Source organism: Bufo gargarizans, chromosome 1, assembly GCF_014858855.1.
Source record: "Bufo gargarizans isolate SCDJY-AF-19 chromosome 1, ASM1485885v1, whole genome shotgun sequence".
NCBI classification, from domain to species: domain Eukaryota; kingdom Metazoa; phylum Chordata; class Amphibia; order Anura; family Bufonidae; genus Bufo; species Bufo gargarizans.
Genome location: NC_058080.1, coordinates 514819033 through 514845827, shown reverse-complemented (window position 1 = coordinate 514845827; position 26795 = coordinate 514819033). Strand labels below are relative to the sequence as shown.

The 26795-nt window shown below is 43.6% G+C and overlaps 1 protein-coding gene across 4 annotated transcripts in view; it reads right to left on the bottom strand.

The window, feature by feature from the left end:
• Positions 1–26795, bottom strand: part of USP30 (ubiquitin specific peptidase 30) — an 80580-nt gene that overhangs the window by 35047 nt on the left and 18738 nt on the right. For all 4 annotated transcript variants that reach the window (XM_044275348.1, XM_044275349.1, XM_044275351.1 and 1 more), the window contains exons 3-5: positions 14060–14239; positions 7231–7334; positions 3891–3989 (exon numbers count right to left, since the gene is read on the bottom strand). In XM_044275348.1, coding sequence (XP_044131283.1) covers positions 3891–3989; positions 7231–7334; positions 14060–14239 — 383 coding nt within the window. The remainder of the gene's footprint in view (positions 1–3890; positions 3990–7230; positions 7335–14059; positions 14240–26795) is intronic.

Below are 26795 nucleotides of genomic sequence, written 5' to 3'. Positions count from 1 at the left end.
CTGCTATGGGGGGACCTGTGGATGGCACTGCTATGGGGGGACCTGTGGATGGCACTGCTATGGGGGGACCTGTGGATGGCACTGCTATGGGGGGACCTGTGGATGGCACTGCTATGGGGGGACCTGTGGATGGCACTGCTATGGGGGGACCTGTGGATGGCACTGCTATGGGGGGACCTGTGGATGGCACTGCTATGGGGGGACCTGTGGATGGCACTGCTATGGGGGGACCTGTGGATGGCACTGCTATGGGGGGACCTGTGGATGGCACTGCTATGGGGGGACCTGTGGATGGCACTGCTATGGGGGGACCTGTGGATGGCACTGCTATGGGGGGACCTGTGGATGGCACTGCTATGGGGGGACCTGTGGATGGCACTGCTATGGGGGGACCTGTGGATGGCACTGCTATGGGGGGACCTGTGGATGGCACTGCTATGGGGGGACCTGTGGATGGCACTGCTATGGGGGGACCTGTGGATGGCACTGCTATGGGGGGACCTGTGGATGGCACTGCTATGGGGGGGACCTGTGGATGGCACTGCTATGGGGGGACCTGTGGATGGCACTGCTATGGGGGGACCTGTGGATGGCACTGCTATGGGGGGACCTGTGGATGGCACTGCTATGGGGGGACCTGTGGATGGCACTGCTATGGGGGGACCTGTGGATGGCACTGCTATGGGGGGGACCTGTGGGCACTGCTGGGCACCTGTGGATGGCACTGCTATGGGGGGGGGGGAATCTGTGGATGACACATATATAGCATCTTATGCTATGTGCCATCCACAGACCCCCCCCCCCCCCCCATAACAGTGTCCCTGCAGTGTGAATGACCCCCAATACAGGGGCTGGGGGCCGGCATCTGGATTAGGAATGATAGCAATGACCGATGCAGTTTGTGTTCTAATGCACCGGCCCCGCTCACTGTTGTATAATCTTATTTAACCTGTAGACATTATTATATTTTAACAATCACGTGTAATCCAGCTGTATTACTTACAGCTAAGTTCCGTAGCAGAGAGAAAGGAAGGAGACAGGCCGGGAGGATGGGCGGGCGACGCGTCACTCACTACGTCACGCGCCCGCACCGCCTGCTTCATTCATAAAGTGGGCGGCGCTTGTGCATAGCGTAGTGAGTGACGCACGCCTGCCCGCCCTCCCAGCCTGCCTCTTCCCTCCTCCCTGCTACAGAACTTAGTTGTAAGTAATACAGCTGGATTACACATGATTATTCTACAAACCGGATTCCAAAAAAGTTGGGACACTAAACAAATTGTGAATAAAAACTGAATGCAATCATGTGGAGATGGCAAATGTCAATATTTTATTTGTAATAGAACGTAGATGACAGATCAAACGTTTAATTCGAGTAAATGTATCATTTTAAAGGAAAAATACGATTCAAATTTTCACGGTGTCAACAAATCCCCAAAAAGTTGGGACAAGTAGCAATAAGAGGCTGGAAAAAGTAAATTTGAGCATAACGAAGAGCTGGAAGACCAATTAACACTAATTAGGTCAATTGGCAACATGATTGGGTATAAAAAGAGCTTCTCAGAGTGGCAGTGTCTCTCAGAAGCCAAGATGGGTAGAGGATCACCAATTCCCACAATGTTGCGCAGAAAGATAGTGGAGCAATATCAAAAAGGTGTTACCCAGCAAAAAATTGCAAAGACTTTGCATCTATCATCATCAACTGTGCATAACATCATCCGAAGATTCAGAGAATCTGGAACAATCTCTGTGCGTAAGGGTCAAGGCCGTAAAACCATACTGGATGCCCATGATCTCCGGGCCCTTAAACGACACTGCACCACAAACAGGAATGCTACTGTAAAGGAAATCACAGAATGGGATCAGGAATACTTCCAGAAACCATTGTCAGTGAACACAATCCACCGTGCCATCCGCCGTTGCCAGCTGAAACTCTACAGTGCAAAGAAGAAGCCATTTCAGGGTCAGGGATCATTTAAAATGGAGTGTGGCAAAATCGAAGACTGTTCTGTGATCAGACGAGTCACGATTCGAAGTTATTTTTGGAAATCCGGGTATGGGGTTGCATGAGTGCGTGTGGCATGGGCAGCTTGCATGTCTGGAAAGGCACCATCAATGCAGAAAAATATATTCAGATTCTAGAACAACATATGCTCCCATCCAGACGTCATCTCTTTCAGGGAAGACCCTGCATTTTTCAACAAGATAATGCCAGACCACATTCTGCATCAATCACAACATCATGGCTGCGTAGGAGAAGGATCCGGGTACTGAAATGGCCAGTCTGCAGTCCAGATCTTTCACCTATAGAGAACATTTGGCGCATCATAAAGAGGAAGGTGCAACAAAGAAGGCCCAAGACGATTGAACAGTTAGAGGTCTGTATTAGACAAGAATGGGAGAGCATTCCTATTTCTAAACTTGAGAAACTGGTCTCCTCTGTCCCCAGACGTCTGTTGAGTGTTGTAAGAAGAAGGGGAGATGCCACACAGTGGTGAAAATGGCCTTGTACCAACTTTTTGGGGATTTGTTGACACCATGAAATTCTGATTCAACATATTTTTCCCTTAAAATGGTACATTTTCTCAGTTTAAACTTTTGTTCCGTGATTTATGTTCTATTCTGAATAAAATATTAGAAGTTGGCACCTCCACATCATTGCATTCAGTTTTTATTCACGATTTGTATAGTGTCCCAACTTTTTTGGAATCCGGTTTGTATCTTAACAATGCCTACAGGTTAGATAAGATTATACAACAGTGAGCGGGGCCGGTGTATTAGAATACAGGGACTGCACCGGTCCCCGCTGTCATTCCTTTTTTAAATCAGACAATTTTTATTCGTTTTCCAGAGGCAGAAATATAATACAAATACAGTTATCATTGCACGTACATATTGCAGTATGAGGTATACATAATCTCTGTTAATTGACATACATTATCCCAGCAGTAACACATATTATGCATATTGTTTAACAACAGTGCAAAATATCAATGTGATTTCTTATCATTGAAGAATGTTAGCCATCATAACCTATTCACTCTTAAGACCCTCAACCCCCATCAAAACCCAACCTCCCCTCTCCCCCCAGGCGATGAGACGGGCACGACATCAACCGTTCAGTTGGAATCCATAGGGATAACGATCAATCCTTGAGTACCATACCAAATCCCCAATCAGAACAACCCTTCCATGTATGACTTACATTCGTAAGCATGAAGACATGTACACATAACGCTATATTGCCTTCTAAAAAAGGCAACTCCATAGTGAGAGGCCTAATTACATTGCACCATTCCTATAGTCCACCCATTTGTCCCAGATTTTGTAAAACTTTTCCAGGCACTGCCCCTTTTCTAGGCGAATGATATTGGTCATTCTGTTTATGAATTCTGGCCTCGATGGGGCCTGGGGTCTAAGCCAGTATTTAGCAATCAATTTTCTAGCCTGGAAAAGCAGACGCTGCACTCCCAGACAATAATGACTGTTTTTAATGTCCAGTATTCCCAGTACACATGCCCTCGGGTTCCCGCTGTCATTCCTAATCCAGATGCCCCCAGCCCCTCCTCCCTCTGTTGATACACCCACCGACTGCGCTGTGCGGCATCGCGGCGGCCATGTAGCATAGTAGGTAATCGCAGCTTTTTTGGGTTGGCCAAAACGCCATATCGAAATCGTTGATTATCACGATACGATTGCTTTGGCGATATATCGTGCAGGCCTACTAGATATTAAATAAAGTTTAATTAACAAAACTTAATTATCTAGTATGTTAAGAAATATTGTAAAAGCAAACTAATTCACCAGATACACTTGCCTTGCCATATAAATCTAGAATAGACTATCTTTTACTACTGATGGAACATGTACAATACTGGTTTTATGACACTTACTTCTAAGGCACTGACATCAAACAGATGTGTTACTTGAGGCTGGTGATCTTTCTCTTCTTCCAATGATGACGTCAACACATGAAACAACTCATGGGCATCCTGAACAATTAAAAAGCAAATTTAAGCCTCATACACACTACCGTTGTTTTGGTCCGCATCTAAGCTGCAGTTTTTGCGGCTTGGATGCGGACCTATTTACTTCAATGGGGCAGCAAAAGATGCAGACAGCACTCCGTGTGCTGTCCGCATCCATTGCTCCGTTCCGTGGTCCGCAAAAAAAAATAAAAAATATATAACCTGTCCTATTCATGTCCGTTTTGCGGACAAGAACAGGCAGTTATACCAATGACTGTCCGTGCCGTTCCCCAAATTGGGGAACGCAAAGGGACACCATCAGTGTTTTGCGGATCCGCAATTTGCGGACTGCAAAACACACAACGGTCGTGTGCATAAGGCCTTCGTGTGAGGCAGCCTGTCATGGTTTTGTTTGTATAAAAATAAATGCAAGATCAAATGTATGATCGTTGGGACTCCAACTGCTGGGACCCCACTAGTTATACAACCATGAGTCCTCAAGTACCCTAGGTGAATGGAGCTGTAGTGTTTATGCTATGACCAATGTTCCATCAAACCGTGGTTCTGATTACAAAACAAATTTTCATATATGAATAGTCATGTGAATGTAAGAAACTTTGTAATATATCTTATTAAAGAAAAAGGCTACTATCTGCTTTTATTAGGCTCTTTTGCTCTTTCCTTCTTTTAACAATAATGTCTATGGCGAGAGGAGGGGAGAAGAGGAGGCAGCTGGATGAAAGACACACAAACTGCAGTTTCTTAGCTCTACTACACTTAGCACTTTTGACTCTACTATATCTAGTAGGAAACTGTTTTACCACTGTTCGGAAAGAGGTAATAAATAACTTACTAGCTGGCAGCAGCCTACTCCTCTCCCCATTGACTTTTGTGTGTGAGGCTGTAGACAGTTGCTATTAGAGATAAGAGGCTGAGTGAAGGGAAGAAGGAAGAAAGCAGCCAGAGAAGCCCAGGAGAAACCACAGTTCTTTAATTAGATATATTACAACATTTCTTATAATGACCTGTACTATTAGTTTCTGAAAAGTTCTAGAGGTTTACTTTAAAGGGGTTCTACAGTTTGTTTAACTGATGATCTATCCTCTGGATAGATCATCAGCATCTGATCGGCGGGGGTCCGACACCCCCACCAATCAGCTGTTTGAGAAAGCAACGGCGCTCCAGTAGCGCCGTGGCCTTCTCACTGTTTACCGCTGGCCCATAGACGTCACGACTAGTATCAACTGGACTGGGCGGGGCTAAGCTCCATTCAAGTGAACAGAAATTAGCCGCGCCCAGGCCAGTTGATACTAGTCGTGACGTCACTGGGCCAGCGGTAAACAGTGAGAAGGACGCGGCGCCGCTGCCTTCTCAAACAGCAGATCGGCGGGGGTCCCGGGTGTCGGACCCCCGCCGATCAGATGCTGATCTATCCAGAGGATAGATCATCAGTTAAAACAAACTGCAGAACCCCTTTAACATCTCTAGGACTGACGGAGATACAATGGTGCTTGAAAGTTTGTGAACCCTTCTAAATTTTCTATATTTCTGCATAAATTTGACCTCAAACTACATCAGATTTTTTCCCCCAATTCAAAAAAGCGGTCCAAAATGGTAGACTTGGTCATTTATTTATTGAGGAAAATTATCCAATAACACGTCTGTAAGTGGCAAAAGTATGTGAACCTTGTTTTCAGTATCTGGCCTGAACCCCTTGGGCTGCAATAAATGCAACTAAACATTTCTGGTAACTGTTGATTAGTTCAGCACATTGGCTTGGAGGAATTTTAGTCCATTCCTATGTACAAAACAGAGTTAACTTCAGGTCCTTCCACAACATCTGAATTAGATTAACGTCAAGACTTTTACTTGGGCATTTCAAAATTTTAATTTTATACTTATTTAACCATTCTTTGGTAGAACGACTTGTGTGCTTAGGGTCGTTGTCTTGCTGCATGACCCACATTCTCTTGAAATTCAGCTAACACATGTCCTGACATTTCCCTTTAGAATTTGCTGGTATAATTCACAATTAATTATTCCATCAATGATGGCAAGCCGTCCTGGCCCAGATGCAGCAAACCAAGACACTATCACCACTGTGTTTCACAGATGGGTTGAGGTTTTCATGCTGGAATGCAGTGTTTTCCTTTCTACAAACATAACTCTTCTCATTTAAACAAGAAAGTTTTATTTTAGTCTCGTCCATCCACAAAACATTGTTACAATAGCCTCCTGGCTTGTACAGGTGATCTTTAGCAAACTGGAGAGGGGCAGACATTTTTTTGAAAGTAGCAACTTTCTCCTGGCAATCCTGTCATGCCCACCGGTGTTGTTCTTCTGATGGTGGACTCATGAACATTAACAATAGCTAACGTGAAAAAAGGCTTTAGTTACTTAGATGTTATCTTGGGTTCCTTTGTGGCCTCGCGGACTATTATACACCTTGCTATTGGCGTGATAATGGTTAGTCGACCTCTAACGTGGAGGGTAATGATGGTCTTGAATATCCTCCATTTGTACACAATCTGTCTGACTGTGGATTGGTGAAATCCACAAAATCTTTAGAGATGCTTTTGTAACATTTTTCAGGCTGATAAGCATCAACAACTGTTCTTTTAAAGTCCTCAGAAATCTCCTTTCTTCGTGCCATTATACACTTACATAAACATGTTTTGTGAAGATCAGACTTTCATAGATCCCTCAAAGATTCTTCAAATAAAAGAGGTTGCTCACTCACAACCGATTGTCATCCCATTGATTGAAAATGCCCGACTCTTTCACCTTCAAATTACATGTTAATTCTAAAAGGTTCACATACTTTAGCCACTCACAGATGTGCCTTTGGATCATTTTCCACAATAAACAACCAAGTCTAATGTTTTTTACTTATTTGTTTGATTTGGTTATCTTTATCTACTTTTAGGACTTGAGTGAAACTCTGATGTAGTTTGAGGTCAAATCTATGCAAAAATATAGAAAATAAGGGTAAACAAACTTTCACGCAACACTGTAGCTGAATAGAGTGCACCAGTCGTCCCACAGAAGTGTATGAAGTGGTGGTCAAACGTGTGCATTACCGCTCCATTCACACAAGGAACTTGGAGACCCCAGTTTTCATTATCGATGGGGATTCTAGTGGTCAGATACCCAGCGATCAAACATTTATCACCCATCTTGTGCATAGGCAATAAATGTTGCTGGTGTGTCAATCCCTTGAAGTAACGGCCCAACAATCACACAAAGAAAGTACAGATTTACTAACCTGTTCTTCAAAAGAGGAAATTTGCCACCTGTATGTTCTTAGGACATCCAGAAGAGGACTTGCATCTAACACCTCATCTTCTGCAGCCTCCTGATTAGACAATGCTGTGTGGTAAAAATAGAATATTTGAGATTTTAGATGACCAAAATGGCCAATGTAGACTATTTACGGTCACAATCAGCGCCTTCTCATGCAGATTTTTTTGGTCATTAACGAAAGACTACACTAGGCCACATAGCATGGCAGAGATTGATCAGTCATTGGGGGAGTTTTATCAAAATTGGTGTAAAGGAAAACTGGCTTTGTTGTCCATAGCAACCAATCAGATTTCACCTTTCATTTTTCAGGGCTCCTTTTGAAAATAAATGGTGGAATCCGATTGATTGGTATTGACAACTAAGCCAGTTTTCCTTTACTCAAGTTTTCATAAATCTCCCCTATTTTTTAATTTTTGTATTTATTTATTTAAAGCATGGTCCTCCAACAAAACAACCTTCCTAGATCAATCATGAATGACAAGTCATTCTGAAAGGGGCAGTCTAAAATCCCGAATCTATTGCCAGTTTTGCTAGTATAAGGGCTCACACATGACCGTAGCCTGTTTTGCAGTGTGCAAATTGCAAATCTGCAGAACACAGATACCGGCTGTGTGCACTCCGCATTTTGCAGAACAGGAACGTCCGGCCCATAATAGAAGAGTCCTATCCTTGTCCATAATGCGGACAAGAATAGGACATGTTCTATAATTTTGCGGACGGAACAGATGTCTGGATGTGGACAGCACCCGGAGTGCTGCCTGCATCTTTTGCGACCCCATTGAAGTAAAGGGGTACACATCCAACCCTCAAAAAAATGCGGATTGATTCTGACCAAAAATATGTTTGTGTACACGAGCCCTAAGGCTGAAAACCCACATAGGAATTTTGTGTGGATTAATATTAAGAGTGCCTGTCAATTTTCCACTGGCAGCATAATACACTACATAAGTACTACAGTGTATTATGTAAGTGATCATATATTGGCATGTCAAAGTTCCAATGTGGGACTAATAAATAGTATAATTAAAGGGGTTGTCTTACCATGGACAATGGGGGCATATTGTTAGGATATGCCCCTATTGTCTTATAGGTGCAGGTCCCGCCGCTGGGACCCGCACCTATATCGAGAACGGAACCCCCACAAGGTGGTGGCTGAAGGAATCCGATCCAGCCACCAACAAGCTGGCTCCCCATAGAAGTAAAAGGGAGCATACTGCGCATGCGCAGCCCCCGCTCCCATTCATTTCTATGGGGCTGACGGAAATACAGCTTATAATCTCTTCCGTTGGTAATTTGTCTTCTTTTTTTAAGTTCATAAATAGTATCAAAGTTATGAATTTGCAGTTAGTAACGTTCCATCATATTAGGTTTTACACTCACACACATTCTATCCTCTTTGTTGAGACAGACTGCAAATTCTGACCACTGCGTTATTGCAGCGGTACAGCGATGTTATTGCGCTCCAAACAGTCAGCGCCGCAGTAGTCAATATTGCTTGCCTGCCCTTTAGCACCTTGCCATTTTTCACCTTAAAGGGCTTCTGTCACCCCACTAAACATGATTTTTTTTTTGTGTGTACTTATAATCCTTATCCTGCGATATTGCTATACCTTATGTTATTAATAATTTTCGTTCAGTAGATTTTAGCATTTATGATATGCTACTTACCTTTCTACCAGCAAGTAGGGCGTCTACTTGCTGGTAGCAGCCGCAGAAAACCGCCCCCTCCTCTTGTTGATTGACAGGGCCAGCCGCAATCTCCTCCTCTTCTCTTTCGGTGACGTCATCGGCTCAGGCGCACTGAGGGAGTGCTGAGAAGGCGAGCCTCCTTATCTCAGAGTGCCTGCGCCGAATCAACACAGGCGTGCGATTTTTGAAATGCTGACAGGGCCAGCCGGAGGAGGAGATCGCGGCTGGCCCTGTCAATCAACAAGAGGAGGGGGCGGTTTTCTGCGGCAGGTTTTGTTCCCACGGCGTTTTGTTTACGGCAAACCTGACCCATGCCCTTCATTCTCTGGGTCAGTACGATTACAACGATACCCCATATGAATAGGTTTTTTATGTCTAAATAGTGTTAAAATAAATGGAAACTTTAAGAAAAATTATTATAATATTTTTCCATCACCATATTCTGACCCCCATAACTTTTTTATACTTATGTCTACCGAGCTGTTTAGGGGCTCAATTTTTGCAGAACAATCTTTTTAGTGATACCATTTTGGAGTGTGTCTGACTTTTTTAACACATTTTTTTGGCCAAGAGAAGCAATGAAAAAATGGCAAATTGGCCATTTTGACACTTTTTTCCGTTACGCCATATTGGAATATTTTTTCTTCTATTTTTAGTCGCGGTGATACCCATTATGTTTATAGATATATTGCTATTTAGGTATTTATTTTTTAAATATATGGAAAGGGGGGGGCGATTTAAACTATTATATATTTTTTAACATTTATTAATTATATTTTTTTATTTTGGTTTATCAGGGATTTTATATTTGCCATTTACAGTCAACTTTGCTAATTTCTTATCCTGGTGGCCAAAATAAGAATTGCAGCATGAACACTTTCAGCCTTGTCAGCAAGGCTGAGAGTGTTCAGCCCAACTACCGATGCACGAATTGTCTACATGGCGCATTGGTTTGTGCGCATTTAGGTGCCATGATCTCACTTGATCACGGCATCTAAAGCATTTAATTACCATGATCGGCATTATTGCCGGGCACGGTAATTAGCCGCAGGTCTCTGCTTTGCGAAACAGCAGAGATCTGCCGGCCATGGTGCCCGCTGCACGTGCGAGCAGGCGCCACGGCGCTGGTAGCGAACTGGTTAAGGACCACTTCATTTCAAAAGTCACTTTGTGGGGCTTACATAGTGGAAAACACCCATAAATGACCCCATTGTAGAAACTACACCCCTCAAGTTATTCAAAACTGATTTTACAAACTTTTTTTTTTTTAACCCTTTAGGTGTTCCACAAGAATTAAAGGAAAAGGAGATTACATTTTTAAATTTCACTTTTTTGGCAGATTCTCCATTTTCATTCATTTTTTCCTGTAACACATCAAGGGTTAACAGCCATATAAAACTCATAATTTTATTACCCCGATACTGCAATTTACAGAAACACCCCATATGTGCTGTACGGGAATACAGCAGAGCACACAATTTTTTAAAGAAAAACAATCATGTTTTTAGGTCTCCATTTTCTGAAAGCCATATAGCTTTTTTATTTTTTGGCTGATTGTCTTATGTAGTGACTCATTTTTTGCAGGATGAGATGACGGTTTGATTGGTATTATATTTGGGTACATATGACTTTTTGATCGCTTGGTATTACACTTTTTGTGATAGAAGGTGACAAAAAATTGCTTTATTTACATTTTTATTTATTATAATGTTGAACGGACGGGCTGGATCATTTTTATAGAGCAGGTTGTTATGGAAGCGACGATACCTAATGTGTATGTGTTTTATTATTTTTTTTCTATTTTTTACAATTTTAAATGTCTCTTTATATGGGGAAGGGGCTTTTTTTTTTTTTATTGAAGCTTAAAAAAAAAATTATTGTTAAAAACACATTTTACTTTTATTATTTTTTATTTTTTGGTCCCACTGTGGAACTTCAACATTTCAAGGTCTGATCCCTGTTTCAATACAGTACAATACATCTGTATTGTGCTGGGGGTTAATTCACCGGCATCTGCGTTTTCACCGATGCTTGAAGATACAGCGAGGGCCCAACTGTCAGCATCAGCCGGGCCCTTGCTGCTGATCGCTGCAGCGCGTGTGGGGCAGCCGGTTAACCCTTAGGACGAGAATGCTCGTCCTAAGGAGTTAAGTACTGACCAGTTAGGACGAGCATTCTAGTCCTATGTCAGCAACCTGTTAAGTTGTGTGTTGACATGTTGTAAATGTTCATTGAAGCTTATAGATAGCGTATTAGATGTCTCTTACCAGAGATATTTTGATTCCCCTGCAGTGAACTTGTCTATGTCTCTTGCCGGCCGGAATGTTTTTACGCATGCGCAGTATGTGAGAGAATCTAAATCGCACATCCTCATTACTATGCTTTTGATATAACAACTGTTTTAAATTTCAGCATGATAATAGTGCTGTATAGCCATGTTTTATCAGGAGGCATTAGTATACAGTTTGATCAAAGAGCATAGGCCCACTTACCACAACAAGGTTGCCTCTTCAAATGGGGACCTACATACTGATCAGCACTCCTCCCGATTCAGCTCAGGCGCTTCTAACTAGCAGAAGTCTGCAAAGGGTTTATAAATTCCTACCACCTCTCAGTTGGTGTTCCTGAGAGGCTGTGAACAGGTGAGCTCTTTGCACCTGTTCACATTATGCAGTGCTGGACGGTGGCCGTCGCTGCTTTTGTGCTGTGCTGGTGGAGTGATGGGGCCTACGTGGCTTTGCCGCACAGTGAGGGCGCTGTGTGGCTGCTAGGTCCCGTTGCCTGCTGGAGCGGTGTGGGGGCACGATAGTCGCCGCACAGTGCCACGCCAAAGTTAGAGTAGGTCCCCACTTGAAGAGGCAGCCTTGTCGTAGTAAGTGGGCCTATGCTCTTTGATCAAACTGTATACTAATGCCTCCTAATAGTGCATAGCAATAGATTGATAATAGTGCGGTGTAGCCATATCATGCTGAAATTTAAAACTGTTATATTAAAAGCATAGTAATGAGGATGTGCGATTCAGATTCTCTCTCACATATTGAATATATTGACAATATACTAGCGCTGATCACAGGAGATGCAGTTGATGATATATCAAAGTTGTAGTCAGTACAGTATCGCCGTCAGCAGCCACTAAGAGTTGAGTGGAGTGGCAGCACACATGCATGTCCACCTTTCCATTCAAATGGAAGAGCACAGGCCCTTGTTATTGTGATCTGTGGGGGCCCTGGAAGTCATACCCCTGCTGATGGGACACTTATCACACCCCTATCCTGTACTGAAGGACCATATTTAGTATTTATTTTTTAATTACAGCCCAAAAAATATATATATAGTTTTCCATGAATATAACGTTAAATATTAAGCTAGATATTCATACATAAAGAAGGATTTCAATGTACTGTTACATTTATAAACCCGTCATATAACAGAGCTGTAACTATAATACAGTAGGACCCCCACTGTTCGCTAGGGATAGGTTCAAAGACTCCCTGTGGATGCCTGAAGCTGTGGATAAAGGGAGGAGGAGGGGAAATAAATCCCCCCAAAAAGAGAGTGTAGGATTACCCTTGGAAGGAATCTCCAAAGGTGGTCTTTAAGACAAAAACCGGGCGCCACCGAAAAAAAACAAGAATAGAAACCAGCCAAACATTCGGCGCCAGTCACCTGTAGTGCAATGGAGTAGGATAGGATGGTACAAAGGGATCTAGTCCTGTCAAGAGTGGTTAATTGGAATCTATATACACATGATCCGTTGAAAGAACGGCGGTCGTGCGTTAGTAGAGGTACAGGGGTAATTGGGGATAAATAAAACCTCAGGAGCAATGTATAAGTAAAAACATATATATGATTTTACTTATACATTGCTCCTGAGGAAGGGGGCATGTACACAGCCCCCGAAACGCGTTGAGCCTTGATCAAATAAAAGGAATTTTCCAGAAGCCCCTCGAGCGGTTTGTTCCTGTGACTGCCAGCCATCCTGGCCGGAGGAGTTTAGCCTTTGGGTGTTTTATGCTTATCCCTCAGACTATCTCCCCCTGTGAAGGGAGTTACTTATATGTATAAAATAAATAAAATTATCTTTAGTCAATTTATTGATTTTAACTTGGAATTGCTACCAGGACTGAGGTTTTATTTATCCACAATTACCCCTGTACCTCTACTAACGCACGACCGCCGTTCTTTCAACGGATCGTGTGTGTGTGTATATATATATATATATATATATATATATATATCTATATCTATATCTATCTATATCTATATATATATCTATATATATTCAAATTAACCACTCTTGACAGGACTAGATCCCTTTGTACCATCCTATCCTACTGCATTGCACTACAGGTGACTGGCGCCGACTGTTTGGCTGGTTTCTATTCTTGTTTTTTGACTCCACGTGCTTTGAAGCTGTGGATAGCAGCAAACACTACATACTGTACATTTCTATGATAAAGGAAGCACTCTAGAGCTGCACATTCTATTTGCCCTTGCACTTTCTTTTGTCAGCTGCAGAGAAATCTGCATTTATATTCATATGCAAATGAGAAGCTTGAGCACCAGGAGGTGGGGCTAAATCATTTGAGCACGGTTTTGTAACACCCCGTGCCCTGCACACTCCCCCCTCCCCTTGATTGATAGGGCTAGACATGCTGAGGGCAGAGCTGTGTCCTAGCATCTGTAGATCATATACACTATGTACTATAGCTTTACTACACTGAGATCTGCTCAGAAAGCCAATTTACATATTACTGCTTTATATGTGTATATGCTAAGACACAGTTCTGCCCTCCGCACGTCGAGCACTGTCCATCAAAAAGGGGGGGGGGGGGGAATGTGCAGAGCACAGGGATGTTACAAAGCAGTTCTAAAATGAGCCCCGCCTCCTAATGCTTAAACTTCTAATTTGCATAGGAATAAAAATGCTGATTTATCTGCAGCTATTTATCTTTCAGACAAAAGAAAGGTATCATTTTAATCAGCATGATGAGCCCTACCCGTATAGTAACAGTATGTCTGGTCCTGGTGACTGAGCCACTTCAAGCATGTAGGCACCATCAATAATAATGAAAAAGCATTTTATTATTTTTTATTATTACCTTTTAAAAGCTGCAGCAGAGCAACAGATAGGTACTGCTGTGCCGTGTCCTTTTGTTTGTGTTGGTACTGTGATGTGAATTCCTCCAACCAATGAATGAAAGATGGGCAGATAGATAAGCTTTGTAGCAAGGAGTTCATAAAACAAGTGTTGCCCAAATTCAAAAGACCAGGTACAAGTCCTAGTGAACAAAATGACACAAAGTGATAGGTGAGACTATTGTCATAATGGAATCGAAAATTCGGAGCCAAAATAGAAACCTTAAAAGGGGTTGTCCACTTTTCACTATTGTTGTGCTTAAAACATTTATATAATTATTCTAGTTATAGTGGATATTAATGGCCCATAAAAGCCATGTTGGATTATATTCATCATCTCGTGGGAATCTTCATGTAGAGTGGAATATAAATTAATGGGGAGGCTACTGCTCATTAGTGTTTATTCTTGCAGATGTGTAAGTTTATGACTGAGATAAGATGCTTATCTAGGCACATCTGGTACCTATCACTCTTCTATTTAATTCCCATTAATGAAGGAAAAGTCTATACTATCTGTGTATTTATATAATGAGCTTTAGTTCGTTCTTAGCATAAGATAATCAGTAGGACATATATCTTATTTTATATTATTATATGTTATGAAGGACCTTGATGTATCCAGTATCTTGTATATATTTCTCGCTAGGAGAATATTCACTTCTAAACCACTGTTAACCACTTCAACCCCCCTAGCTGAAACCCCCTTAATGACCAGGCCACTTTTTACACTTCTGCACTACACTACTTTCACCGTTTATTGCTCGGTCATGCAACTTACCACCCAAATGAGTTTTACCTCCTTTTTTTCCTCACTAATAGAGCTTTCATTTGGTGGTATTTCATTGCTGCTGACATTTTTACTTTTTTTGTTATTAATCGAAATTTAACGATTTTTTTGGCCAAAAAAATGATATTTTTCACTTTCAGTTGTAAAATTTTGCAAAGAAAAAAAAACGACATCCATATATACATTTTTCGCTAAATTTATTGTTCTACATGTCTTTGATAAAAAAAAAAAATGTTTGGGCAAAAAAAAAATATGGTTTGGGTAAAAGTTATAGCGTTTACAAACTATGCTACAAAAATGTGAATTTCCGCTTTTTGAAGCAGCTCTGACTTTCTGAGCACCTGTCATGTTTCCTGAGGTTCTACAATGCCCAGACAGTAGAAAACCCCCACAAATGACCCCATTTCGGAAAGTAGACACCCTAAGGTATTCACTGATGGGCATAGTGAGTTCATAGAACTTTTTATTTTTTGGCACAAGTTAGCGGAAAATGATGATTTATTTTTTTCTTACAAAGTCTCATATTCCACTAACTTGTGACAAAAAAATAATAAAATTCGAGGAACTCGCCATGCCCCAAACGGAATACCCTGAGGTGTCTTCTTTCCAAAATGGGGTCACTTGTGGGGTAGTTATACTGCCCTGGCATTTTAGGGGCCCATATGCGTGAGAAGTAGTTTGCAATCAAAATCTGTAAAAAATGACCGGTGAAATCCGAATGGTGCTCCTTGGAATGTGTGCCCCTCTGCCCACTTATGTGTGACACTTTTTTGCAGCCTAAGTGGGCAGAGGGGCACACATTTCAAAGCGCACCTTTGGATTTCACCGGTCATTTTTTACAGATTTTGATTGCAAACTACTTCTGACGCATATGGGCCCCTAAAATGCCAGGGCAGTATAACTACCCCACAAGTGACCCCATTTTGGAAAGAAGACACCCCAAGGTATTTCGTGAGGGGCATGGCGAGTTCCTAGAATTTTTTATTTTTTGTCACAAGTTAGTGGAATATGAGACTTTGTAAGGGGGAAAAAATAAATAAAAACTTGTGACAAAAAAATTCTAGGAACGCGCCATGCCCCTCACGGAATACCTTGGGGTGTCTTCTTTCCAAAATGGGGTCACTTGTGGGGTAGTTATACTGCCCTGGCATTCTAGGGGCCATAATGTGTGCGAAGTAGTTTGAAATCAAAATGTGTAAAAAATGCCCTGTAAAATCCTAAAGATGCTCTTTGGAATGTGTGCCCCTTTGCCCACCTAGGCGGCAAAAAAGTGTCACACATCTGGTATCGCCGTACTCAGGAGAAGTTGGGGAATGTGTTTTGGGGTGTCATTTTACATATACCCATGCTGGGTGAGAGAAATATCTTGGCAAGAGACAACTTTTCCCATTTTTTTTTTATACAAAGTTGGCATTTGACAAAGATATTTCTCTCACCCAGCATGGGTATATGTAAAATGACACCCCAAAACACATTCCCCAACTTCTCCTGAGTACGGCGATACCACATGTGTGACATTTTTTGCAGCCTAGATGCGCAAAGCTGTCCAAATTCCTTTTAGGAGGGCATTTTTAGACATTTGGATCCCAGACTTCTTCTCACGCTTTCGGGCCCCTAAAATGCCAGGGCAGTATAAATACCCCACATGTGACCCCATTTTGGAAAGAAGACACCCCAAGGTATTCAATGAGGGGCATGGCGAGTTCATAGAATTTTTTATTTTTTTTTGGCACAAGTTAGCGGAAATTGATTTGTTTGGCATTTTCTCACAAAGTCTCCCTTTACGCTAACTTGGGACAAAAATTTAAATCTTTCATGGACTCAATATGCCCCTCATGGAATACCTTGGGGCGTCTTCTTTCCGAAATGGGGTCACATGTGGGGTATTTATACTGCCCTGGCATTTTAGGGGCCCTAAAGCGTGAGAAGAAGTCTGGAATATAAATGTCTAAAAAATTTTACGCATTTGGATTCCGTGAGGGGTATGGCGAGTTCATGTGAGATTTTATTTTTTGACACAAGTTAGTGGAATATGAGACTTTGTAAGAAAAAAATAAAATAAAAAATTTCCGCTAACTTAGGCCAAAAAAATGTCTGAATGGAGCCTTACAGGGGGGGTGATCAATGACAGGGGGGTGATCAATAACAGGGGGGTGATCAGGGAGTCTATATGGGGTGATAACCCCCCTGTCATTGATCACCCCCCCCTGTAAGGCTCCATTCAGACGTCCGTATGTGTTTTGCGGATCCAATCCGCGGATCCGTAAAAATCATACGGACGTCTGAATGGAGCCTTACAGGGGGGTGATCAATGACAGGGGGGGTGATCAGGGAGTCTATATGGGTGATCACCCCCCTGTAAGGCTCCATTCAGACATCCGTATGTGTTTTGCGGATCCGATCCAGGTATCCGTGGATCCGTAAAAATCATACGGACGACTGAATGGAGCCTTACAGGGGGGTGATCAGGGAGTCTATATGGGGTGATCAGTGGTTCATAAGGGGTTAATAAGTGACAGGGGGGGGGGTGTAGTGTAGTGGTGTTTGGTGCTACGTTACTGAGCTACCTGTGTCCTCTGGTGGTCGATCCAAGCAAAAGGGACCACCAGAGGACCAGGTATATTAGACGCTGTTATCAAAACAGCATCTAATATACCTGTTAAGGGGAAAAAATAAATAAATAAATAAATAAAATAAAAATCGCATCGCCGCTGGCAGGCTGGAGATCCACTCGCTTACCTTCCGTGCCTGTGTGCGCGCGTTCACAGGAATTCTCGGCTATCGCGGGAGGACGCGTATATGCGTCCACCCAGAAGAGCAGGGCCGCCGCCAGGACGCAATCCTGCGTACGGTGGTCCTGAGCAGGTTAATAAGATTTCTTCTCATGGATGTACCAGTCTGAAAAGAGGCCTTCTTGTCTCCTTATGGATTTATGACAGGAAATAAGGGTGCTCTCTAGACGCAGCTGGTGCTAATTACCTCTACAGTTTGGTATTTATTAATGAGGCAAAAAAGCTGTTATATCTATATACGATTATAATCAACCATAGATTTGTATAAGAAAATCTATAAGACATATGTATCGCTTTATACTGTTACGTATTATTAAGGACGTTTATGTCCGCAGCACTCCTTTAAAAGATAAAATGTGCTCTTTATTCACACATCAAGTGACAACGTTTCGGTTCTCTCACAGAACCTTTCTCAAGTCAGGTGAAACATAAAGTGCAATAGTGCCAGTATAAATACATGATAAGGTTGTTACCAATTAATTAATTAACCAATACAAAAACGTGCACTCCCCTTTTATAGGAATGTTACAATTCATTCATTTACACCACATCTCAATGTGAACAGAGACTGGAAAAGCGTCCTGCATATACACTACAACATTATAGCGGTGATATTAATTACAAACTGTTCATTGTCATCGTGCATATAATAAAGTGCATAGTGCATCAAAATCAGTTACATACAACTGTACCTTGATGGGGGATTGTGGAGTGAACCAGGAGGATGGCATGTTAGCTTGTGGAGATACACGCTGGTTCTGCGCGTCTGTTCCTCGCCAATGTGCATGTGTCAGCCCTTACTCCTCCTATTGGGTGGTACATAACTGCTGTAGGTCACCGGAGGCGGAGGCCAAATGCCGCAACGTCTGGTCGGCACGCCCAGCCCGCATCATGTGCCGCTAACCTGTCGTCACCGCTACAAGCACTGCTTCATTTGCCTTTTCCACCATTTTACCTAAGAGCATTCTTTTGGGCAATGAATATATCTGTCATCATCCTTGTTTTCACCACTTTATATAAAACCAATCTCCAACCCAGCAGGTCAAATTCCTGATTGTTCCCTTAAATCATACAACAATACATAAAATCACATTGTGGCATAATTAATCCGCGTTACTTCCACTGGATCCACCTAATACAGCATTTTGTGGAAAAAAATCATAAAGAAAATGAGTTGAGATTCATGATTTTGGATCATGAAAAACTGTTAGAAAGAGGGGGCGATAGGTTAACTGTATTAAAGAAAAATGAGCTCAGATTTTGCGTTTAGATACATTGAAACCCAAAAGGTTTAAATGTTGAGTTTAGTGTAACTGGGGGGATGGTGGGCTAGTGCCCCCTCCTCTATTGCTCATGTCCTTGTGTATCCAGAATGCTGTATTAATTTGCCCTATTGGGTTGGAGATTATATAAAACCAAAGTGGTGAAAACAAGGATGATGACAGATATATTCATTGCCCAAAAGAATGCCCTTAGGTAAAATGGTGGAAAAGGCAAATGAAGCAGTGCTTGTAGCTGTGACAACAGGTTCGCGGCACGTTGCGGCATTTGGCCTCCGCCTCTGGTAACGTACAGCAGTTATGTACCACCCAATAGGAGGTAAGGGCTGACATGCGCATTGGCGAGGAACAGACGCGCAGAACCAGCGTGTATCTCCGCAAGCTAACATGCCATCCTCCTGGTTCACTCCACAATCCCCCATCAAAGGTACAGTTGTATGTAACAGATTTTAATGCACTATGCACTTTATTATATGCACGATGATCATGAACAGTTTGTAACTATTATCACCGCTATAATGTTGTAGTGAATATGCAGGATGCTTTTCCAGTCCCTGTTCACATTGAGATGTGGTGTAAATGAATGAATTGTAACATTCCTATAAAAGGGGAGTGCACGTTTTTTGTATTGGTTAATTAGTTAAATGGTAACAACCTTATCATGTATTTATACTGGCACTATTGCACTTTATGTTTCACCTGACTTGAGAAAGGTTCTGTGAGAGAACAGAAACGTTGTCACTTGATATGTGTGAATAAAGAGCACATTATATCTTTTAAAGGAGTGCTGCGGATCTTCATTGTCTGTTTTCCATCCCTAATCGAGGCATCACCGCGGGCACCCTATATCTATACCTTTAAAGCTACAAGGGAGTGCTGCCAGACTTTTTCCATGGATGGATAGATAGATAGATAGATAGATAGATACACACACACACACACATATACACATATATATATATATATATACACACACACAGTACAGACCAAAAGTTTGGACACACCTTCTCATTCAAAGAGTTTTCTTTATTTTCACGACTATGAAAATTGTAGATTCACACTGAAGGCATCAAAACTATGAATTAACACATGTGGAATTATATACGTAACAAAAAAGTGTGAAACAACTGAAAATATGTCATATTCTAGGTTCTTCAAAGTAGCCACCTTTTGCTTTGATTACTGCTTTGCACACTTTTTTTTTTTTTAAACTCGTTTTATTGAAAAAGAGTAACAAGGCATATCAGTGGTACAGTTGCATAGACAGGATACCAAGACATAGTACAGATCTGATCACGTGGAATGACATTGATACATACACAATCGGACTGAGGAAGAGAAGGTACAGCATTTCCAGGGCATATACAGCAGAAATACATTAAACTGAGTAGGACAAAACAAAACTATCGATCCTACCCAGGACCAATAGAGACTGCGGACCCCATCGAAGTCGTCGAGTGTGAGTCACACCATAGGCCCCACACTTTCTGGAATTTATCCGGACACTTTCTATTGACATATCACCTTCTCAAAGGGAATTACTTGATTAACCAACCTTTTCCATATCCCCAAAGTCGGTAAATCATCCGCCATCCATTTGAGGGCAATAACCTTGCGGGCTAAGAATAGGGATTCGCTTAAAAATATCTTGTTATAGTGCGTCCAGCCGTCATTATCTAGGATACCCAACAGGCACACCTTAGGACATAGTGGAACAGGGCCTAGGCCCAGTGATGAAAGCACTCCCAGTACCGCCTGCCAATATGACCTAATGTGAGCACAGTCCCACATCATGTGCCAGAAATCCGCGTTATTATGAGAACACCTCAAGCAGTTGGAATGGGGAAGTCTCCCCATCCTGTGCAGCCTAGTGGGGGTTAAATAGCTGCGGTGTAACATAAACAACTGGATCAACCTATTATTAATCGAGGGAGATACTTTAGTCACCGCTTCCAACGCCTCTGACCAATCCGCCGCTGAGAGAAGCGGAATGTTCCCTTTCCATCTTGCCTCAGCCAGCACAGGTTGGGCTGACATGTGGTTCTCTAAGAGATGGGTGTAAAGTACAGATACTATGCCCTGGGGTCCCTGCGACTTAATAACTCCTATAAGGGGGTAAGAGGAAATGGCCCTATTTCTATCCCTAAATTGTTCCTGCAGAGCATGCCTAATCTGTAGATATTTAAAGAATTGGGTACGTGCTAAACCATATCGTTCTTGGAGTTGAGAGAAGGAGCGTAGGACGCCTTCACTATACAAATCCCGCAAAGCTATAATTCCGGACTCTGCCCAGGCGTGTATACCCGCTATCCCTTGCAGATGGGGGAATAAAGGATTATCCCATAAAAGGTATGGCGTCGGCCCAGTCCTTATACTGCCTCAGTTTAGCATCCCTCCAAACTTGTTGTGCCAGCCTATGTACCGGTAATAAGTGTCTCGACAAGGAACCATCCCTCTCCAGTACTGGCCACAAGTTAGATATGTCCAGGTGTTGTTGTAAGTAGTATTCCATGTTCTGCAAGGGCTCCCTATTAACCCACCCGGCTAAGAACCTCAGTTGTCCTGCCAGAAAATACAGGTCAAAACTCGGCAGCGACGCCCCACCCTGCGCTTTGGACCTCTGTAATGTACTCATGGCGAGTTTGTGCCTGGCTCTGCCCCAAATGAACTGAATCATTGAGGAATGGAATGTTCCAAAACATACAACCCTTTAGGCAACAAGACCATTTTGATCAGATTAATCCTGCCCATAACAGACAGAGGGAGAGTTTTCCACACCTTGAACTTCTCAGTGAATAAGGCTTCCAGGGGGGCGACATTCCTGGAGTAAGAGTCTCCCGGCACTCTGGTGATGATAATTCCCAAATATTTAAAGTGGTCTACTACCCTAAGGTTTTGATGAACCGCAGGCCAGTCAGATCACCACAAAGGCATCAAGGCAGACTTAGCCCAGTTAATGTGCAACCCAGAGAAATGGCCGAATCGCTCTATAATCGTGATCGCTCGTGGTAAGGAGGTATCCATATCGCTCATATACAGCATGAAGTCATCTGCATACAGGCCTACTCTGTCCTCCCTCCCCCCCATCCCAACTCCTTTAAATGTTGAGTCAAGACGGATACGCAAAGCCAGGTGTTCAATGGCAATTGCAAATAATAGGGGAGAGAGAGGACAGCCCTGCCTCGTGCCCCTTTGCAGTGGGAAGTAGGAGGAAGCCGTACCATTAACTAAGATACTAGCTCTCGGATTGTTGTATAATATCCGAATCCATTGTAAGAACCTAGGGCCGATTCTAATGAAGCCATCGCCCACTGTCTCCCCTGGCATGCTCCAATTTGGGCTATGATTTGCGCTCTGCGGATGCTATTAGAGGTAGACCTTCCTGGTATGAACCCAGCTTGAACCCAGCAACCCGTCATGGCCAGGAGACTTCCCATTTGCCAAACCGGCAATTGCGGCTTGTACCTCCTCCAGAGTTATGTCTTCCTCCAGTAGGTTGCTGTCTTCCATTGAGAGTGACGGACAAGAAATCTCATCCAGATAACACTCAAGTTCCACCTCTGAGTAAGACACTCGTGATTGATATAACTCACGATAGAAGTCTGCAAAACACGCCAGTATGTCCGATAGAGAGTCTCTAAGCACTCCATCCAGAGCCTGAATACGTAAAACCGGGGGTGCAGAGGTATATCTATGCACTATTTGAGCCAAAAGTCTCCCCGCCTTATCTCCTACCTCAAAGGCCTGCTGCTTATAAAAGAATAGCCTGCGGTTACTCTTTTCATGCAGGTGGACTAAATACATCCTGCCTTTCAACATCCAATCCTACCTATGTGTCTCCGAAGGATCTGATATGAATCTAGCTTCAGCTTCCCTAACACACGTATTAAGGGAGTCCTCTTTTTTCCTAGTATCCCTCTTGATAAAAGAAATCGATGATTTAAGGCATCCCCTCAGATATGCCTTCATCGTTTCCCATAGGAGAGCATTCGTCTCCGCATTATGTACCCCAAGGAAGACCCGTAGTTGGTCCGGTATCCTATCCTGCTCCTTTAATAAGGTCAGCCAAAATGGATGAATCCTCATTTTCAAACGGGGGGGGGTCATTCCCTGTGCGACATTGAACTGCGCGATCAAGGGCGCGTAGTCAGACACATTTTGAGGGCCATAAAAAAACGTTGGATAGCTCCAAGTAGGTATCAGGGGATCCGAACATGTAGTCTATTCTGGACAGAGCTCCCTGGGAAGGAGTAAAAACAGGAATATTCTACGAGATCTGGGTGTTTCTCTCTCCAGAAGTCTAACCAGCCCACCTCTCCAGCCCAAGCCGCCAGCAAAGTAGGGGGGCTGCGAGCCGGCGGGGCCGGGGAAGCACGGAAGCGGTCCCTCCGTGGATCCATGACCATATTAATGTCCCACACACACAAAAGTTTCGCATGCGGGAATTGAGCTGCAAATATGATAGCAGTTTGTAGAATGGTTAGATCAGCAGGAGGGGGACAGTAAACGCTCAGGATCACAAACGGAGCTCTATTCACATGCGCATAAGCAAAAACATATCGACCCTTCGTGTCGCTCTCAGTCGTATGTAGCTCCCATCTAACAGAGCGGTTAATTAACAGAGACACACCCCTGGAATGCGAGGTACCATATGAGTGGTATGCACATTGAACCCACGGTTTCCTCAGTCTGGCGGAAGTATCAGCCGTCAAGTGGGTCTCCTGTAGACTAAGTATGTGAGGAGCATACCGGCGGACATGTGTAAAAACAGACAACCTTTTACCCGCGTCACCAAGCCCTCTCACGTTCCAGGACATTAAATTTAAGGCGGCCATAGCATTCGCACCTCACATATCAATACGGGTCTACACTTTTGCTGCAATGTCGAGCAGCCTCCTCCCACCATGCCATTACTCACATCCACTTTTCTACCTGTACTAAATGGTGCACCACTTAATGCCCAAACCAAGTATACAAACATAAGGCAAAACAGGACATGCCCAAAATAGTGCAATAACGTGCATTTCGCCCAGAATGGGAAAATGATTCCCCTGTGGCAACAAAATCAGGGACCTGCATAGTACAAGGTGGTAGCAAAACTATGCAGGTATCTGACCATCTCCCATAATATTGTATAGCATATTGACATATAACGAATGACATAACTATGTAATGGCAAAAACTCACTCCGGGGTGGCTCTTCATAATCACTGTAAAGTCCAGAACTGAACATGTCCACATAGTACAAGTAGCCACGCACCACCCTCAGAGAGCAACAAGTCCCTCTGACAAAGTCCCGGTTCAAGAAAAGAGGGAGAGAGAAAGAGGTATCAAAGCCATACCACACCTCAAGATGACCCAATCGTCCGCTTCCCTAGGGTCAGTAAAGAAGTGCGATTTTTCTCCATCCACCACCCTTAGCCTGGCGGGGTATGCCATGGAATAAGGTAAGTTCATGTCTCGAAGCCTCCTCTTGACAGAAACGAAGGTCGCACGTTTTTTCTGAAGCTCGGCGGAGAAATCAGGAAACACTTTGGTATTCTCATACATGATGGTCTGCTTCCTCCTCGCCTGTGTAAGGATAAGGTCACAATCCTTCCAATTCAGCATACGTGCCAGCAGCGGTCTAGGTGGAGCCCCAGGTGGCGGTGGGCGAGCTGGAACCCTACTGCGTACGCCACGGAGAAGGCCGCCTCCGGAAAGGTAGATTTAAACCAGGCTTCCAGGAAAGTGGCAGGATCTGGCCCCTCCGAGCACTCCGGTAGGCCCAAAATGCACACATTGTTCCTCCTGGCTCGGTTCTCCAGATCATCACACTTTTGCCTCCACAAGGAGACCGAATCCTCCAGGGCATGGATCTTGGCTGGCATGGGGCGAGTGAGGTCCTCCAGGTCTGAGATCCTCTCCTCCGCTCCCTTCACCCTCTCTCTGTGCTGCTGGACATCTTGTCTAAGGAGGCCTACATCCACACGTACCTCATCAATCTTGGTAGTGAGGGAGGTTTGACAGGCCAGAAATCGCAGACAAGAGCTGTTCATGCGCCTCCTTCGGTGAGAGCTCTGGGGTAACGGGTTCTTCGTTGATCGCCTGCTGAGCCGCGAGTGTGTTGAGTGCGGGGCGTACTGGTCATTGCGGCGCAATGTTGGGAGTCTTGGCGCGCATATTCTTTCAGGCGGTCAGCCGCCGCTTGAGCTTTGCTGGGACCCATGATGAGATTCTGCAAGGTCTCGCTATGTCACCCGTCTTTCCTGTGAGTGGTTAGACCATGTCAATGCTCAGGATTGTTCAGGATGCTAAGCGGGAGCCGGAGCTCAGATCAGATGCGGCCGCTCATGTCGGCAGTTAGCCACGCCCCCCCCCCCCCGCTTTGCACACTCTTGATGAGCTTCAAGAGGTAGTCACCTGAAATGGTCTTCCAACAGTCTTGAAGGAGTTCCCAGAGATGCTTAGCACTTGTTGGCCCTTTTGCCTTCACTCTGCGGTCCAGCTCACCCCAAACCATCTCGATTGGGATTGGGTTCAGGTCCGGTGACTGTGGAGGCCAGGTCATCTGGCGCAGCACCCCATCACTCTCCTTTATGGTCAAATAGCCCTTACACAGCCTGGAGGTATGTTTGGGGTCATTGTCCTGTTAAAAAATTTAAGATTACACTTACCGGTAATCACTTTTCCATAAGCCCATGACAGCACCCTTGAGAGACCGCCTCCATCCAGGACAGGAAACAGGAACTTTCGTGGAGAGCTCATAAGGAGGAGCATGGCCCCGAGACCACCAGTTAATCGCAAGAACTTATCCTAGACCACACTCTTCTCCTTATTTATTTATTTTTTTTGTATATGTATGTATATATATATATATATATATATATATATATATATATATTTTTTTTTTTTTTTTTTTTATATGAATATCAGGGTGGGAATAAACCCGGGTGCTGTCATGGGCTTATGGAAAAGTGATTACCGGTAAGTGTAATCTTAAATTTCCCTTTCGCCCATGACAGCACCCTTGAGAGACGATTAGAATAGAAATCCCTTTATTTCTTAGGGTGGGACTACCGCCTGGAGGACTTTCCTACCGAAGGCTAGCTGTTCTCTATTGCCTAGGTCCAATCTGTAGTGACGGAAGAAGGTGCTAGGCGACTGCCATGTGGCTGCTCTACAAATTTGTTCTAGGGTAGCGTCAGCCCTTTCTGCCCAAGTGGTGGAGACTGATCTTGTAGAATGAGCACCAAAGCCCCCCGGGGGCGCCTTTCCAGCTGAAGAATAGGCCAAATTAATGGCTCTTACGATCCATCTGGAAAGGGTTTTAGAAGAGGCTGGGAGGCCCTTATTTTTCCCACTAAACTGAATGAAGAGTTTTGAGGTTTTCCTCCACTGACTAGTAACCTCCAGATAATGAGATAGGCATCTTTTTACATCTAAACAGTGCAGTTTTTCCTCTTTTTCATTTCTCGGATCTTGGCACAGGGAAGGAAGGATAATGTCCTGCGTTCTATGAAACATAGAAACCACTTTCGGTAAGAAGGAAGGGTCTGGTTTAATGAGAACCCTATCATCTAAGATGTTAGTGTACGGAGGCGAGGTAGAGAAGGCCGAAATCTCACCAACCCTCCTTGCTGAGGTAATTGCGACAAGAAACGCTATTTTGAAAGACAAGATCTTTATAGGTAACTGTTTAAGTGGCTCAAAGGGAGGTTCTGTGAGGCTAGTAAGGACCAAGTTGAGGTCCCAGGGGGGAATTGAAGGTCCAGGTATAGGCCTAAGCCTGCTGATGGCTTTAAAGAATCTTCGGACCCACGGGTGGCTAGCGATGGGAGAATCAAAGAACGCACTCAAA